The sequence below is a fragment of the Barbus barbus genome, assembly GCF_936440315.1.
Source record: "Barbus barbus genome assembly, chromosome: 20".
Classification (NCBI taxonomy): domain Eukaryota; kingdom Metazoa; phylum Chordata; class Actinopteri; order Cypriniformes; family Cyprinidae; genus Barbus; species Barbus barbus.
The window spans coordinates 18,650,148-18,664,997 of NC_136748.1; the positions used below are offsets into that span (position 1 = coordinate 18,650,148).

The window sequence follows — 14,850 nt, forward strand, 5'->3', positions numbered from 1 at the left end:
CTAATTTCCTTCAAAAATTTAATGACTGGATTATTTACAATATATGATAATAGCAATAATCAAGTCATGAAAAGAAACACAAATAATCCAGATGAGCAAAATCAAGAAGAGTCAAATTTGTAACACAATTTAAACATTTCATGAAAATAAACAAAACTGATAAGTTTAACAATAAACATTCAAAAAACGTGATCTGGAAAAGCTATGAAGCAGGAAAACCCACATTCAGCATCAAAATGGTGCATGCCACCCAAAAAAAAAAAAAAAAAAAAAAAACTCAACCAATAAGGAAGAGCAGAAAAAGAGTTTTGCTTCAACAAAGGATCAATTATGTATTTATATTATATATATATTTATATATAACTATTTATATAATTCTGTACAAATAATGAATATTTGGTATTATATTCACCCTTCATATAGATATGATATACAGTATAATAAATGAAAATATTCTCGGCTAAACAACTACCTTTTTTATTTGTTAATTTCACTAAGATTTTATAATCTTTTCACATTCTGAGATCCAGGATTAATCCAGTCCCAAGATGAAGCTTCTCTAGAGTAAGAAACCAAAACCGGGGCATCTCAGTCCGCACTGGTACCAAAGGCCCGCTGGCTGGTTTCAAATACTGTGGTCCGGAGGGGTTAATCATTTTCAATGAATCATGTCTTTTTTTTAAATACTGACTTATGATTTATTTTGATGGAAATAAATGCACATGTGACTAGAGTAAATGCACATGATGTTCATGAAATATTTAATCAAGGTGCACCACCCAGTGCAACCCTGCTGAAGAAAATGTGGCAATCATTCAAACAAATCAACATTTGATAACTGATTCCACTGTTCTAAAAGGTGGCAGGTGAGCATTTGTTCTTCAGGATGTTTGTTTAGAGGTCAGCTCACCAAAACACTTTCAGACTGTCGTGTGAAAAGATATGATGAAGCATGGGAAAGAAGGTGTGTGTGAAGGTCTGTAAACAGCTGAAGCTGTTCAAACATGTGGCACATAAACATATTTGGCACATAAACACTGCCTGCATTACTGGCATGCTTGCATATTGATAATTGAGCAGGTTAATCAGAAAGAACAGCTGCCACATTGCAGGTCCGCATAATCACAAACACGATTATCATGTCCTCACCATGTAGAGGGAAAAAACTTATAAACAAAGCATGATTAAAATAATCAGTTCACTGTCAATAATTCAATTTGCCATAAAGCTGGTAACACTTACAAAAATGTTTCAATAGTTAACATGAACAAACAATGAACGACTAAATTTTTTAATAAATGCTGCAAAAAAACAAACACCCCCCCATATTGCTCATTGTTAGTTCAGGTTAATCAATGCTTTAACTAATGTTAACAAATGAGACCTTTTTGTAAAATGTTACCCATCAGTTTAGTGTGTATTTTTCAACAGTCTGACTAGTTTGTAAGGCCAGGAGAGTGTCAGTAATGACCTGTGGATTTATGTTAACCCTGAGGGCCACGACACGCACTACAAAGCTGTAAATTGCCCAGAACATGTTACAAATAATGATTAACAAAATAATCCATCAAAACTTCTGTTGGTGTGAAATGAGAGCTAGAACACTATTGTGACTTTAGGTGCAATTTACAGCTGAAATGCTGTGTTTTGGCTTGTGTTTTGAGAAAATAATTCAGAAATTTCCTGTAGCCTGAAACCAGTTTAATCGATTACAAGCCTCTCGTAGATGAAATGCTGTAATTGTGTTTGAACAATGAAAAAACAGCACAGGGAAATTAAAAGAAAATATTTGCTTCTAACGACAAGCTCTTCTCAAGGTCATCTCGCAAAGGAAATTGAGAATATAAAGCTACAAGGAAGTCAAGTGGAAGTGATAAAACTAATCTCCTCTAATCTCTGGCCTCCTCTCTCCTTCTATGATGCAGAAGCAAAGACAGGGCCGTCTCAAGAGGGGAAATAGTTTGACTTTTGAAATGAAATGGATGACTGTAATGATACATAGTGGGTAAAATATGTCATTTTTAAATAATATGGTATTTGTGAAAGTTTTTGAGGCTGTCGGTAGGTAGTGACACTTCTGTGGCACTAAGAGGGAACCATAAGTGGTCATGAATTTATGCTTCGTATTAACAGAACATCAAACTCTTTTATCTTAAGTGCTAGAGCTGAACTGCGGCATGTTTAAGCTGAAATCTCTCTCAGGAACAGAACGTGGGTTTCTTTAGTAATATATTCTGAATGAAGCCAACAAATTCAATGATTGTATAACAATCCAAAGCAACATTGGCTTTTTTGGTTTTGATATTCTAATACAATCAACCATCCTGCGTACTGCAGGCGTCTTTATGGACAAACGCCATCAAATAGACTCAAGAACAGTTCTACTTTGATTATACAGTTAAATCATTCTGCACGTTCTCACAGATGTGTGATATGTGGACTGCATGCAGTCTTACAGATAAAACATCTATCACCAACCGCCAAGTCATCTTGATAATAATGGGAACACCCAATGTCTCCTTTCAGTCGAGACAAAATCATTGATTTACTTTGTCAAGATACACAGAAAAGACATAAAGGCAGGTTTTTTGCAAAGAACATGGGCCAGATGCTTGATAACAGCAGATGGAGTGGAAAATGGTTCAATAAAAATAAATAGAAACTGATGAATGACTATGAGGCTGAAGGGATGAAACATTCAGAACCATGAAATGATAAATCAATAATCACACAAAACCTTGCAATTCAACTGCAACAATATCTTTTAGAACTTCATTTCCCTTGGAAATACATACAAACATACATTTAGAAGAAGAAAGTGCAAAAATGCATTTTTGAACCTTCACATTGTTGAATTTAGGTTTTAAGCAATTGCACCCAAAAACCTACAGTAATTCAAATGACATAAACCATAAACATCAAGTATGAAGTAGTGTGACAACTCTATATTTGATATCAGTAAGTAGGTGAATAATAAAAATGGATTTTCAATCCAGCAATGTAAAACCTCAGATTAAAATTTTCCCGACCAACAACATTTTTTTAAAAGGCTGTGACTGTCCGCTCTGGTCAACGGCTTCGGTCTAAAATGTATGATTGAGGTATTTCAGCACTGGCACTTACATAAATGCTCACAAGAGAGTTCATGAGAAAAACACTATGAACTTCACTGGGGAGAGAGACGGAGAGAGAGAACAACAGAAATACAAAGATGAAGAGAGAGAGAGAGAGAGAAATGAAATGTAAGAATGGAAATACTACAGAACTTGAACGAATGGAACCAGATGGAACCGGAACTAAAGACTTTTCCTCAGGTTTCTTAATTTAATGAAAACAAATGAATTCTTTAAATTTGAGGCCTCAAAAAATGTCAATTTTTCTATTTTGAAAGTGCTAAATAGATGTCAGAAAGACACTCACAGAGGGACCATAAGATTGGCTATGATTAAAGCTTATATGTAAAGTTTTGCTTTGTCAGGCAACGTCATTGTCACGTGGGTCTACAATTGCGATATGTTGTGCAATTTTGGTGAAGTGTCTCTCCCTAAACAGGGAAAACTTCATGTGGATGTTGCAGGCAGTTCTGAAAGGTACAAAACCCTTTTGAGACTTTTGACAGGAATGAAACTCGTTTCTGATGATTTGTCTGATGAATATATTTTGAACTGGCTCTGTCACTGAGAGTGATGGTGGTGATGGTGTAATAAAGGTGTTCCCTGTGATTCTCAGAGCCGTGTTTGGGCCTCTGGTATATAGATCTCGATGCTGTCAGCCCGCTCCGATGCTGAGTTTTGGCGGAATGAAGCTGCGCGTTTGGCCGCCATGAGGCGCCGTCGTGCCTCCTGTCTCTGACGGTCAGGAAGATCCAAAGATTTTTCCCTTGTCACACTCTTACGCAATGTCTTCTTTGGTACTGGCGGCGGGAGCTGGAACCATGACAAATAATATACAAACACAACATATGAATGTACAAATATTGGGTTCATTTTTTCATTTAAATGTGTGTCAGGTAATATCTGCAGCAGACTAGAGATACATTGTTTTTAATTTAATTAATAAATTATACACTACCATTACTTTCTCTGTTTTTAACAATTTAAATTGTATATTTTAAAATATCTTTTAAAATGCAGTTTATCCCTGTGATGGCAAAGGAAAACAGTTTTTCTGTAATATTTTTGTGGGAACTGTGATGCATTTATTTTCAGGATTCTCTGATGAACAGAAAGTTCAAAAGAACAGACATTTTGCAGAATTATAAATGTCTTTACTATATTTAATTTCTTTTAAAAATCTTGACCCCAAACTTCTGAATGGTAGCGAATATGCAAAAAACAACATTTATTTTATGAGTACAGTCCGGAGCATCAAATTAGGTTTGATGACAAATTCGACCATCAAAATTCCTCTAACCAATCAGCTCTCACCTTCTTTACAGGACTTTCAATAAGCCTCCAATCGTTGGATTTAATTTTTTGCAACTCATTGAATTTGGAGGTAACATCATCGATGGAGAGCTGCAGCAGGTCCCAGAACCCGGCCAGATCCTGAGAGGTGGGCCGAGGCATGGCACTGGGGTCCTGCAACACAAACGAGGATTTAAAACACTACACTCTAAAACTGGAAATTTATTTTTAAAAAATAATGTTAAATATAACAATAAATACTATGAAACTGAAAAAATGCTACATTAATTTTTTTTTATTTTATCAAGCATTTAAAATATGTTTTCTTTATGTACTGGCCAAATACTTTAGATAGGAAAATTAGTTATAAAATGCCAGTGGACAGTGGATTGGCTGCTTGCATGCATCTGTGAACTGTACATTTTTAACTCAAGTAATAATTAATAATTAAAAGCATTTGAAAAATACATTAATAATATATTTTAAATGCTGCAATTTAATTGATCAGTTTATTATATATTTTTACGTTTAACTTTATATTTAAACATAGATTTAAAAACTCTATTAATTTGTCAACCAGTGATTTAGCTATTTACATTTTTAGTCTTGAATTAAATGCAACCATAATTGATTTCTTAATTTTATTTTTAAGTGGCACTCCTAGTCTTCCAAAGGTTGTACTTCTTTATAAATGTGTACAGCTGAAGACTGCAAGAGCTTAAAGTCGAAGTGTAACCATTTTTATTTGACGCAATAACTATATTTTTATCATTTGTTGTTATTTCATAAATGTGTATGTGGCCAGATTACCACAGTGAGTGTTTGCCATTGAACAGAAGAGCATTTTATTCATGAGGATTTGGGTTGTTTACTAAAACATCGCTCTACTATGCATGCCACAGTACTCATTTGTGTTCTCTCCATGCCTGGCTCAGATCAGCTGATGTGCTGCTGTGTAGCATTTTTAATGAATGTGACAGCAGAACAAAAGGCCATCAACTACACCACAATTACTCCAGCACAGACAACCCCTATGGAAGTGTGGCAGTGCGTCGGGGGAAGAGCTGCCGTGAGTACAACAAAGCTTAGCACAATAACATAAATAGAACACACATACTCATGCACAGATTGGCATGTGATGTTACTTACTAGGTTCTGCTGGCAAAGCCAATAAAATTGCTGGAATTTCTGGGACATCAGGAGCTGTGCGCTTCCTACAGCACTCCGGATCTTGCCTAGGACTAACACGCAAACAAGAGAGAGAAATATTTAATAACCACGAAAGCAATTAAACTCACACATTTATACAGTACATATTTAACTGTCTATGCCGTTCACAAAGTGCCTGTATGCTCATATATCTGTGAATTTGCACATGAACATGCAGATGTTTCTGCTACAAAGCAGTATGTGAAATCATTAAAATGTCCAAATATCTGTATTAATGTAGGTGAATCATAAAGATGTTTCCATTCAAAAGTTAGGGGTCAGTAAGATTTTGTTCTTCAAATAAATTAATTTTATTCAGCAAGGATGGATTAAATTGCTCAAAGGTGGCAGTAAAGTCATTTATGATGTTACAAAAGATTTCTATTTGTTTCTGGTGATTTCTGATGTTCTACTTTCATCTAAGAATCCTACAAAAAAAATTTTTTTTTTTACAAAATATTAACAACACAACAGTTTTCAACATTGATTTTTAATTGTTTTGCACCAAACGTTTTTTGAGCACCAAATCAGAATATTAGAATGATTTTTGAAGGATCATGTGACAATGAAGACTGAAAATTCAGCTATGCACCACACCACAGGAATAAATTATGTTAAAAAACTGTAGTATTTTAAATCGTATTAATATTTCACAATACTGCTGTTTTTACCATATTTTTATCAAACAAATGCAGCCTTGGAGAGCATAAGAGATTTCTTTCAAAAACATTAAAAAATCTTTCTGGCCCCAACATTTGAATGGCATACTACATCTGATTGTGAAGTGTGGACACTTTGATATCCCATACTATATATAAGCTCTTTTTATTTATTCTATTTATGTTATGGAAGTCGTGGCCTAATGGTTCAAGAGTCGGACTCGTAATCCAAAGGTTGCATAAATGGCTGCCCACTGCTCCGGGTGTGTGTTCACGGTGTGTGTGTTCACTGCTGTGTGTGTGCACTTCGGATGGGTTAAAATGCAGAGCACGAATTCCGAGTATGGGTCACCATACTTGGCCGTATGTCACGTCACTTTTTTTCCCACTCTTTTGTTAATGGTCTTCATGATTCTTAAATCAGCTTAACCTAGCATGTTGACGTTAGCTGGTCTTGCAGTCTGATTAAAGCATCTGAGGTACTTTAAAGCTGGTCAGGACTCCTTGGCCGCCCAGTGAAATACAAGCTGGAGGACCATCTAAGACCAGCAAACCAGCTTTTTCAGCAAGGTCAAAGAACAATAGCAACATGGCAGATGCAGTATGTAATACAGTATGTGACTGTCAAGAAACAAGTTCTCCATCAAATTCAGTATATACTCTGAAAGTATGTGAATTTGAACATAATCATACTCTCATAAACTCCACAACACAAGCGATTCACAATTTCATACTTCATTGCATTCTCGCATCCATTTCTGTGCATTATCTCCTTCAGTCTGTCGTTCAGAGCCTCTGAGCTCTTTGCCATGGAAACCTGACAGATGTTGACAGACGTAATTGCTCACATGGCAGCACTCTCAGCGCGAGCCTCTAATAACCTGGAGCTCTGCGAGCGTTTCACTGTTAAATGTGACACTTCTTTGGATTCATACCTGACACTTTGAAACCTGGAGCCAAACTCTCCACCAAACAAATATTATAATATAAAGATTTAACGGCTTGTGAAACCGGAGCTCTGTTAACTCACTTTCCTCTGACAGATCATTCTCTTCCGCCTCTCCCTCCAGCTCTTTGCACCATTCCTCCATCTTTTTCGTCTCTGTGTGCAGCAATTGCATGAACCAGCTTCCGTCCCTCCTGCAAGAGGGCGACGCTCTTCCCGAATCTGTTGGTTGGGGCGGTGTCACTGTAACTGCCACGGTGGCAACGGGTTCCCGCGGCGAGGGCTCCAGCCAGGGCTCGGGGCTACACTGGGGACTCGGGGGCTCTGATGGGGTGCGGTAGTCCTCACGGTAGCTGAAGAGACCCTGGGTGCGGACGGTCCGAACGACGCCATACTGCGTAGGGGTGCTGGGCTCGCTGTGACGCTGGAAACCTCCACCAAACTGAAGACCTTTATCCTCCATTAAAGGAAAACCCTCCAACTCCAGATCAGCCTGAACGGCGGCCGTGACACTGTTGGACCGCTTAAACCGGCCCTGTCTGTATGAGAGAGAAAGATCTCAAATGAGACCAACAACATTTCACTCAGCTGGTACTTCAGCAAATCGTACCTCACAAGCCCTTCACACATAGAGATAAAACAGATGTGCTGGGTATTTACCGTCTCTCGTCTTCCACTTGAATCCCAACAGACTGATACTCTCGAGAGCCTTTGCTTTCACACTCTGAATCAGTCGCTGCTTCCACCTGCAATGACAACACAGAATTTGAACTGTTTATTTCTGACCATGTACATACTTCCAATACTTACATAATTATGAATGATATCATTAGTATTACAATAGTGATGTAAATATTACAATACATTACAATAGTGACGTAAATATTTCTTTGTGTTACATTTCTTTGTGTTCTTTGTGTTATTTCAAAATGTACATGTAGTGTCAGACTTTTTCACCCTTTTTTATTTTGTTTCAAAATACTAAAATTTATTTCAAAGTTTACATCAAATTTTCAATTCTGAATTTTCAAGGGAAGGATAAAAGTTCAGTGTGATCTACCAGGCTGAGTCTAGAGAAGAGAGAAACAAAAAATAAAAAGCACCCACACAGGGTCTAATCCACAAGTAACTTAATAAATAATAGACAATGTGCTGTTCAAATATTTCAAAAAGAGGAAGAGAAGCTCATTTTTTACTGTATTCATTTTGTAATCTGGCTTAATAAACAAGAAGCTTTCATTACAGTCTTAGAGAAAAAATCATTTCCAAGTACAAAAAACAAACTTCAATGCCAAACAGTGACAAACTTTCATGTCTGATCAAGAGCCACTGAGGAAGGTTGTGGAAACTCAAGCCTGGAGTTAATAAACCATGACAGATGCATAAAGCAAACTTTCGAGAAACTTTTTTGGAATGACTATATGTTGCAGTCAAATCAACTGCCGCTCTAAACAACTGCAGCATGGACATTTAAAATTTATGCTATAAACTTATGCAGGTATTTTAAAATATAATTTACAATAAAAAATATATCATGTATAATGATAACCCTATATATATTATATATACTTCATATGTTTGTGTGTGTGTGATGCCATCGTTATTTTATTTATTTATTTGTTTAGTTAACAGGGACACTGTACATTAATAAAACATTTCTGTAAATGTACCTGTAAATGTTGAAATATATCACTTTTTAAAATATATTAAAATAGAAAACAGTTATTTTAAAATGTAATAATATCACAATATTACACTTTTACTGTATTTTTGCCTTGGTGAGAATATAAGAGACTTTAAAAAGTCTTAACGACCCTAAACATTTGAATGGTGATACATTATATTATTTTATTTTAAATAATTATGCTGTTATTTTTAACAATGATCACTTTCAAAAGTATATGTAGCAAAGCAGTTTATTTCTGAAATAGTAAACACGCTCAATTAGCTAAAATAGATTCTGTAATAACTTGAATAACTGATATACTGAACTGAAGGTCAATCATTCAGGTGTATCACAAAAACTGTCTGTCACTTAGAAGTGTGAATCACCTCTAAGAACTTCAAATCATCTGAAGAAAGTGTGACTCACACAAGCGCTGAAGAAGGACAGGCAGGGGAAGGGTGACCAGAATCAGAGAACAAGATGATTCATGTCACAGATCAGACAAATCAGCTGTCTCTGATCTATCAGTCTGACCGCTAGAACATCAAGAAGCAGAAAGGCTGAGCACAGGAATTCTGTTTGAGTGAGCCAGACTGTCAGGCATGAAAGAACGAAGGCCAGGGTATGAGGTTTCTTCAGACACAAGTCAGTCCACAAGGATTACAGCTACAGATGAGAAGTGCTTTCCTTCACTGTTTGATAATGTGTGCTCGGGGTTCCTTTATAGAACAAAATAGTACCTTGGATCGCAGTACTCCAAGGAAACTGTGGTGAAAAATGTGCCACCTCATTCTTTCTGTCCCATTTTACCAAATCTCAAAACTGGTGTGGTGAAGGGTGGGCAGTTGATTGATAGTGAGCAGGGGCTAACAAAACAAAAAAGCTCAATAAAAGCAAATATGTAAATACATGTAAATATTTTAAAAATATATACTGTATGTGTATTTATATGTACATAATTATACACAGTACACACACATTACATAAACAAAAACTTTAATTTTGGATATTATTAATTGTTTGACAGCACTAATATTGTCAGGGAACTGTCTGTGTGTGTCATGTGTTCCTGCCTCTTGTGCCCATATTTGGTTTGTTTCCTGTCATGTCATTAGTAGTTCATTCTGTTCAGCTGTGTTTGTCTCGTTAGCTATGATTTACCGGTATATATTAGTCCTGTCTGTTCAGTTGGTTTTTGTCTGGTCTACTCGTTACTCCCCAGTGTTCCTGTCTGTGTTTTGCTCTGCTCTGCCTTGTCTTGCCCTGCCTTGATGTTAAGTAAAGTATATTGTTTGAAGTTATATTCTCGTCTGCGTGTTCCTGGTTCCTCCCTCGTGTGTGCACCGTGACAAATATACAGTATATATATACACACACAAATACATATAATTTTGTACTTTTTGGCAAGTAAAATGTTGTTGTTGCCAACTAAAATGAGCAATTTTAGTAATACTTCCTAAAAGGAATTAATATGAAAAAGAAATGTTGACAACCAAAAGCCTGTATTTTCATCTAAAGTCAATTATGTACAGAAAAGAAAAAAGAATTTACTTTCGATGTGTATCATGAAAAGCGGAATGCAAATAAATGTGAACTGAAATAAAAGTGAAATGTTACAAAAAAAGGAACAGTAAAAGGCTGAGTAAATAATGAGCGAACACTGCCCACAACCTAAAACCCCTCTGCATCTACCTAACAGGCTGCACCAAGATTTTCCCCTCTGCACGAGCTGAAAAAAAAGTTAAGATTAATGTGTTAAAATTAATTAATGTTTTTAAAAGTTATGTGTTATGTGTAATTAAATGTATCTGAACAAGTCTCATGCGTCATTCACACAAATAGGTAGTCATGCTCCAAACTTACACCACTGGTTGACTAAATGCTGCTAGTCAAGTCACGTTACCAAGTTTAATGCCATGGCAGCTACTACAACTTTTTTAATGGGAAGAAACACGCAAAAACCACCATACATTTTTCTATTGTTTATCCAGAACTCTGTGGTAACACATTTGTGGAATATTCCTCCCATTAAGCTGCCAAAAACCACATGTGTTTTTTAATTGTTTTTGTAGCAGATACTATTTCATTGAAAGATAGAGACTGGCTCATCTTGGCTAGCCAGTGACAGAGACCTGTGCCATTTGTCACTAATATACAAGAAAAACAGCTAAATAATTGCAGACTTGAGGGCAAACATATTTTTAATAAAATAATGCTGCAAAATTCTGTTTCGTGGCTGGTAATAAATATTTATGGACTCAATTCACCTCCATTGGCAGTTATTTGTACTCCCTGTGCATAACCTCTAGGGGCCAGTGTGGACAATGAATGCAGAACAGATGCGCTAAAGGGCTGAGAGAGGCAAACCCATTTAACATTATTAGGACATGATCTCAACACAGATATTCACAAGGCAAAGACAGAGAACTGCTGGCAAGAGACAGCAATAGGGAGGACGAAAGAGAGGAGATGGGGAAAGAGGGAGATTAAGGGAAGGAGAGAGAGGGAGAGCCCGTTCAGTGAAGCCTGAGCTGAATGTTAATTAATGGATTGCGGTATGATGACTCACTGGAAGCTATTTTTAGCATGACAACATGGACTGGAGGTGTAAGGGTTTGTATATACTTCTGTGTTTGGACTCCAAAATAACCTACATTGCTTTGGTTGGGTAAGATTCAGTTTGCATGAGTGCTTGTGGGTCGGATTTATCACTAGTCAGCACTTTGTTCATGAATATTTTGTTCTCAACAGACAGACATGAGCTCAAACCGCAGGGAAGTGGAAAGAAAAGACATATTTCTATTCAAGCTAATCAAAGTGAAAGTTTCCAAACAGAGCTGCAAGAAAACAAGAAGAAAAAAAAAAGACTGTTTGCTAATAGGTTTCCCCAAACACTTTATCCATTTCCCCCTTGTCAGCTAAACGGGTAGCCCCGCTCCCAAACCCACGCCATTGGTTAAGCCAGTGTTGCTGTTGTCAGGCTGAACGTAATGTAATAAGAGCACCTAGACTTCTCAAAGAAATGAACCAACAAATGGCTAAGTTATAGTTATCCGCATATTAAACATGGAAAAGGTATTTTTTTTACTTTTTGGGGGAAAAACATATTTATTGATATAGCAACTTAAAAGCTACACTACATTTCTCACTAGTGAGGTAATAACAATGCAGATGAACTTAAAATTTCCCTATTAGGGACGCTGCTGCCGAAATCTGTTGAGAGACGCACAAACTCAGGTAATTCACATATGCTTAATCTCTCTCTCTCTCTCTGTGTGTCTCTAACAACTGCATTAATAACTGCATTAGTCTGCTATCAATGGCTCAAGCCTTTGCTACTAACTCTAAAATTATGATTTGGAATTAGCAACAGAGGACATGGGATGAGCTGCATAAGAAATCAGTCGTACACGCAAGAGTGTTTTAAAGACAAAAACTTGACAAATGTCTTGAAATACAGTACAACATCTGAACAATGTCTTGAGGTGTAGTAACTGTAGTGTAATCGGAATAATTGACTCCTTATATATACAGTATCCCTAAAGGGAGAGTTCACCTAGAAATAAAGATGAACAAAATATAGCTGCAAACAGCAACTACAGGGTCAAGCACTACAGAAGCAAGCATCCGACCAACTGCAGCAATGAGTAATTAAAACCATTTTAAGATGATTTCAGTCAAAATGGCTGAAAAACCATAAATACAACCACTAGTAATATGATTTATTGGCTTATCACTTTTGACCATAGATGTGGTGCTGTTATCAAATATATGTGTTCTGTGTGAGGTGATAATGGCACACACAAAGTTTGGTGTCAATATGTCAAAGCTTTGCAGAGATACAGCCTCAGAGTCATTTTGGCAACATGCCTCAAATTAGTAGCGGCGCTATACAAAAGGAGTTTTGTCTATCGACACGAAATCTCAAAATTTTTGCCAGCATGGTTCGAAGATGTCAAATTTAGTGAAAATTGGACCAATGGTATAGGAGGAGTTCGAAAAAGTAGATTTTCAACATAAATCAAAATGGCGGACAGGAAGTTCGGCCAACTATGGCATAATTGTTATCTATGTTGTCGGCATGACCCAAGGAATATTTTGAGACTAGTTTTATTACAATAGGCTAATGCAATCAAAAGTTATTAGTAGTTTTGGAAATGTCATGATTAATGGTTAATGAATGGTTTATCACTTTTGACCAATAGGTGGCGCTGTTATAACATTTATGTGGCGTGGTTAGTGTGAGGTGACAATGCTACATTCAAAGTTTGGTGTCAATATGTCAAAGCTTTGCAGAGATACAGCCTCAGATACAGTTTGGCACCTTTCCAGCAAATTCCTTGATGAGCTAAACGAGAACCGTTTCGTATATCGACACGAAATCCATACATTTTTCAAAAAGATGATCCAAGTCAAATTTGGTGATAATCGGACTAGCGGTCTAGGAGGAGTTCGAAAAAGTTTTCAACATAATTATGCCAAAATTACAATAGGCTAATGTAAGCAAAAATTATTAGCATTTTTAGAAATTGCATTATAACCCCAAAACTTTTTGAGTCCCATCAGGGCATGGTGTCAAAGATGCATACCAAGTTTTGTAACGATACATCAATGCATTCGTAAAATATAGCATTTTACGACAAAATTCTAAATGGCCAATGGTTTGACTTGGCATGCTCCACCGAATCTAAAGAGACCAGTTTTGTGATTTTTGGCCAAACCATTCAGAAGTTATAAGCAAAAATAACAATTTTTCATATCTCCTGACCACTAGGTGGCACTATGCCAAAACACTGCAGGTAGCCTCAGGTTATGCTTGTTATAACCTACACCAAGTTTGGTCTCAATATGCCAAACCGTTGCTCGCATATTGCCTCGCATCCATTTTTGAGTACTTTTCATAGAATTCATTTGCACGTTATTTGAGAACGGTTTGACGAATCAACTTGAATTACATAACTTTTTGCCAGCATGGTCTGAAGATGATCTGAGCCAATTTTTGTGAAAATCAGATAAACCATCTAGGGCAAGTTCGAAAAAGTAGGTTTTTTTGAACAATTAAAAATAGTGAAAAAAACTAAACCTTACGATTTTTACATTTTGGACTTCATTCGATTCAGAGGAAAAAATAAAAAATTTCCTTATGTGCCTTACTGTTCAAAAGTTATTAGCATAAACATGAGTGAAATTTTGGACAGGTGGTGGCACTATAGAGTTTGAGTTAGAGACTCCAAATTTGCTATGTTTAACATTGAGTCTGTCCTCTATTAGTGTGCCAAATTTAACTTACCCGCAAGCGGTTCTACGGGCTGCCATAGACTTCCAGAGTGGAAGAAGAATAATACAAAGAAATCTAATGGATACCTTCGGTGCTCGGCCCCTAATGAAAGTTTCAAATCTGTATGAATTTATGTATGATACTTTGAAAAATTTTTGTCCATTCAATGAAATTCAGTGTTGTTTTGGACACCATTGACAATCATTCTATGGACAAATAGAGTTAAAACATTCTTTAAAATATATTTTTTTGTGTGTGTTCCACTGAAGAATGAACATCATACAGGTTTGGAATGTCATGAGAGTGAGTAAATGCTAACAGAAATTACACATCTGGATGAACTATTCATTTAAGTTGTGATGCAGGATTAAACTATTGCACTTCACCTGTATTCCTATTGAGGACCGTGGTGTTTTTAGGTACTCTTCTGCTTTGGACACCAGCACAGCTTTATCACAAGTCATTACTGAGCTATGGCTGTCTGTGGAGGGGTGTCTTTTTCCTGCCATCGCCATGGCAGCCGCTTCCATGGCGATAGTGACGGCTTTGGCACTGTCCAAACTGTCAGTGGAGTTATAAAGCACTCGACCCAAACTCAGACTCAACCCATCAGAACCCCAGATGCCTGTGGGAAAAGCATAAAGAGAAGCCAGTGTCATTTTAAGGACAAATAAGGATACAGTAAG

The 14,850-nt window shown here is 36.7% G+C and overlaps 1 protein-coding gene across 1 annotated transcript in view; it reads right to left on the bottom strand.

Moving 5' to 3' along the window:
* Positions 1 to 3,725: 3,725 nt before the first annotated feature.
* Positions 3,726 to 14,850, bottom strand: part of LOC306886284 (disks large-associated protein 2-like) — a gene marked incomplete at its 3' end in the record, with an annotated part of 48,015 nt that continues 36,890 nt past the window's right edge. The window contains exons 8-13 of the mRNA XM_079443264.1: positions 14,551 to 14,789; positions 7,881 to 7,966; positions 7,305 to 7,759; positions 5,556 to 5,647; positions 4,428 to 4,580; positions 3,726 to 3,926 (exon numbers count right to left, since the gene is read on the bottom strand). Of these exons, the coding sequence (XP_079299390.1) occupies positions 3,726 to 3,926; positions 4,428 to 4,580; positions 5,556 to 5,647; positions 7,305 to 7,759; positions 7,881 to 7,966; positions 14,551 to 14,789 (1,226 nt within the window). The remainder of the gene's footprint in view (positions 3,927 to 4,427; positions 4,581 to 5,555; positions 5,648 to 7,304; positions 7,760 to 7,880; positions 7,967 to 14,550; positions 14,790 to 14,850) is intronic.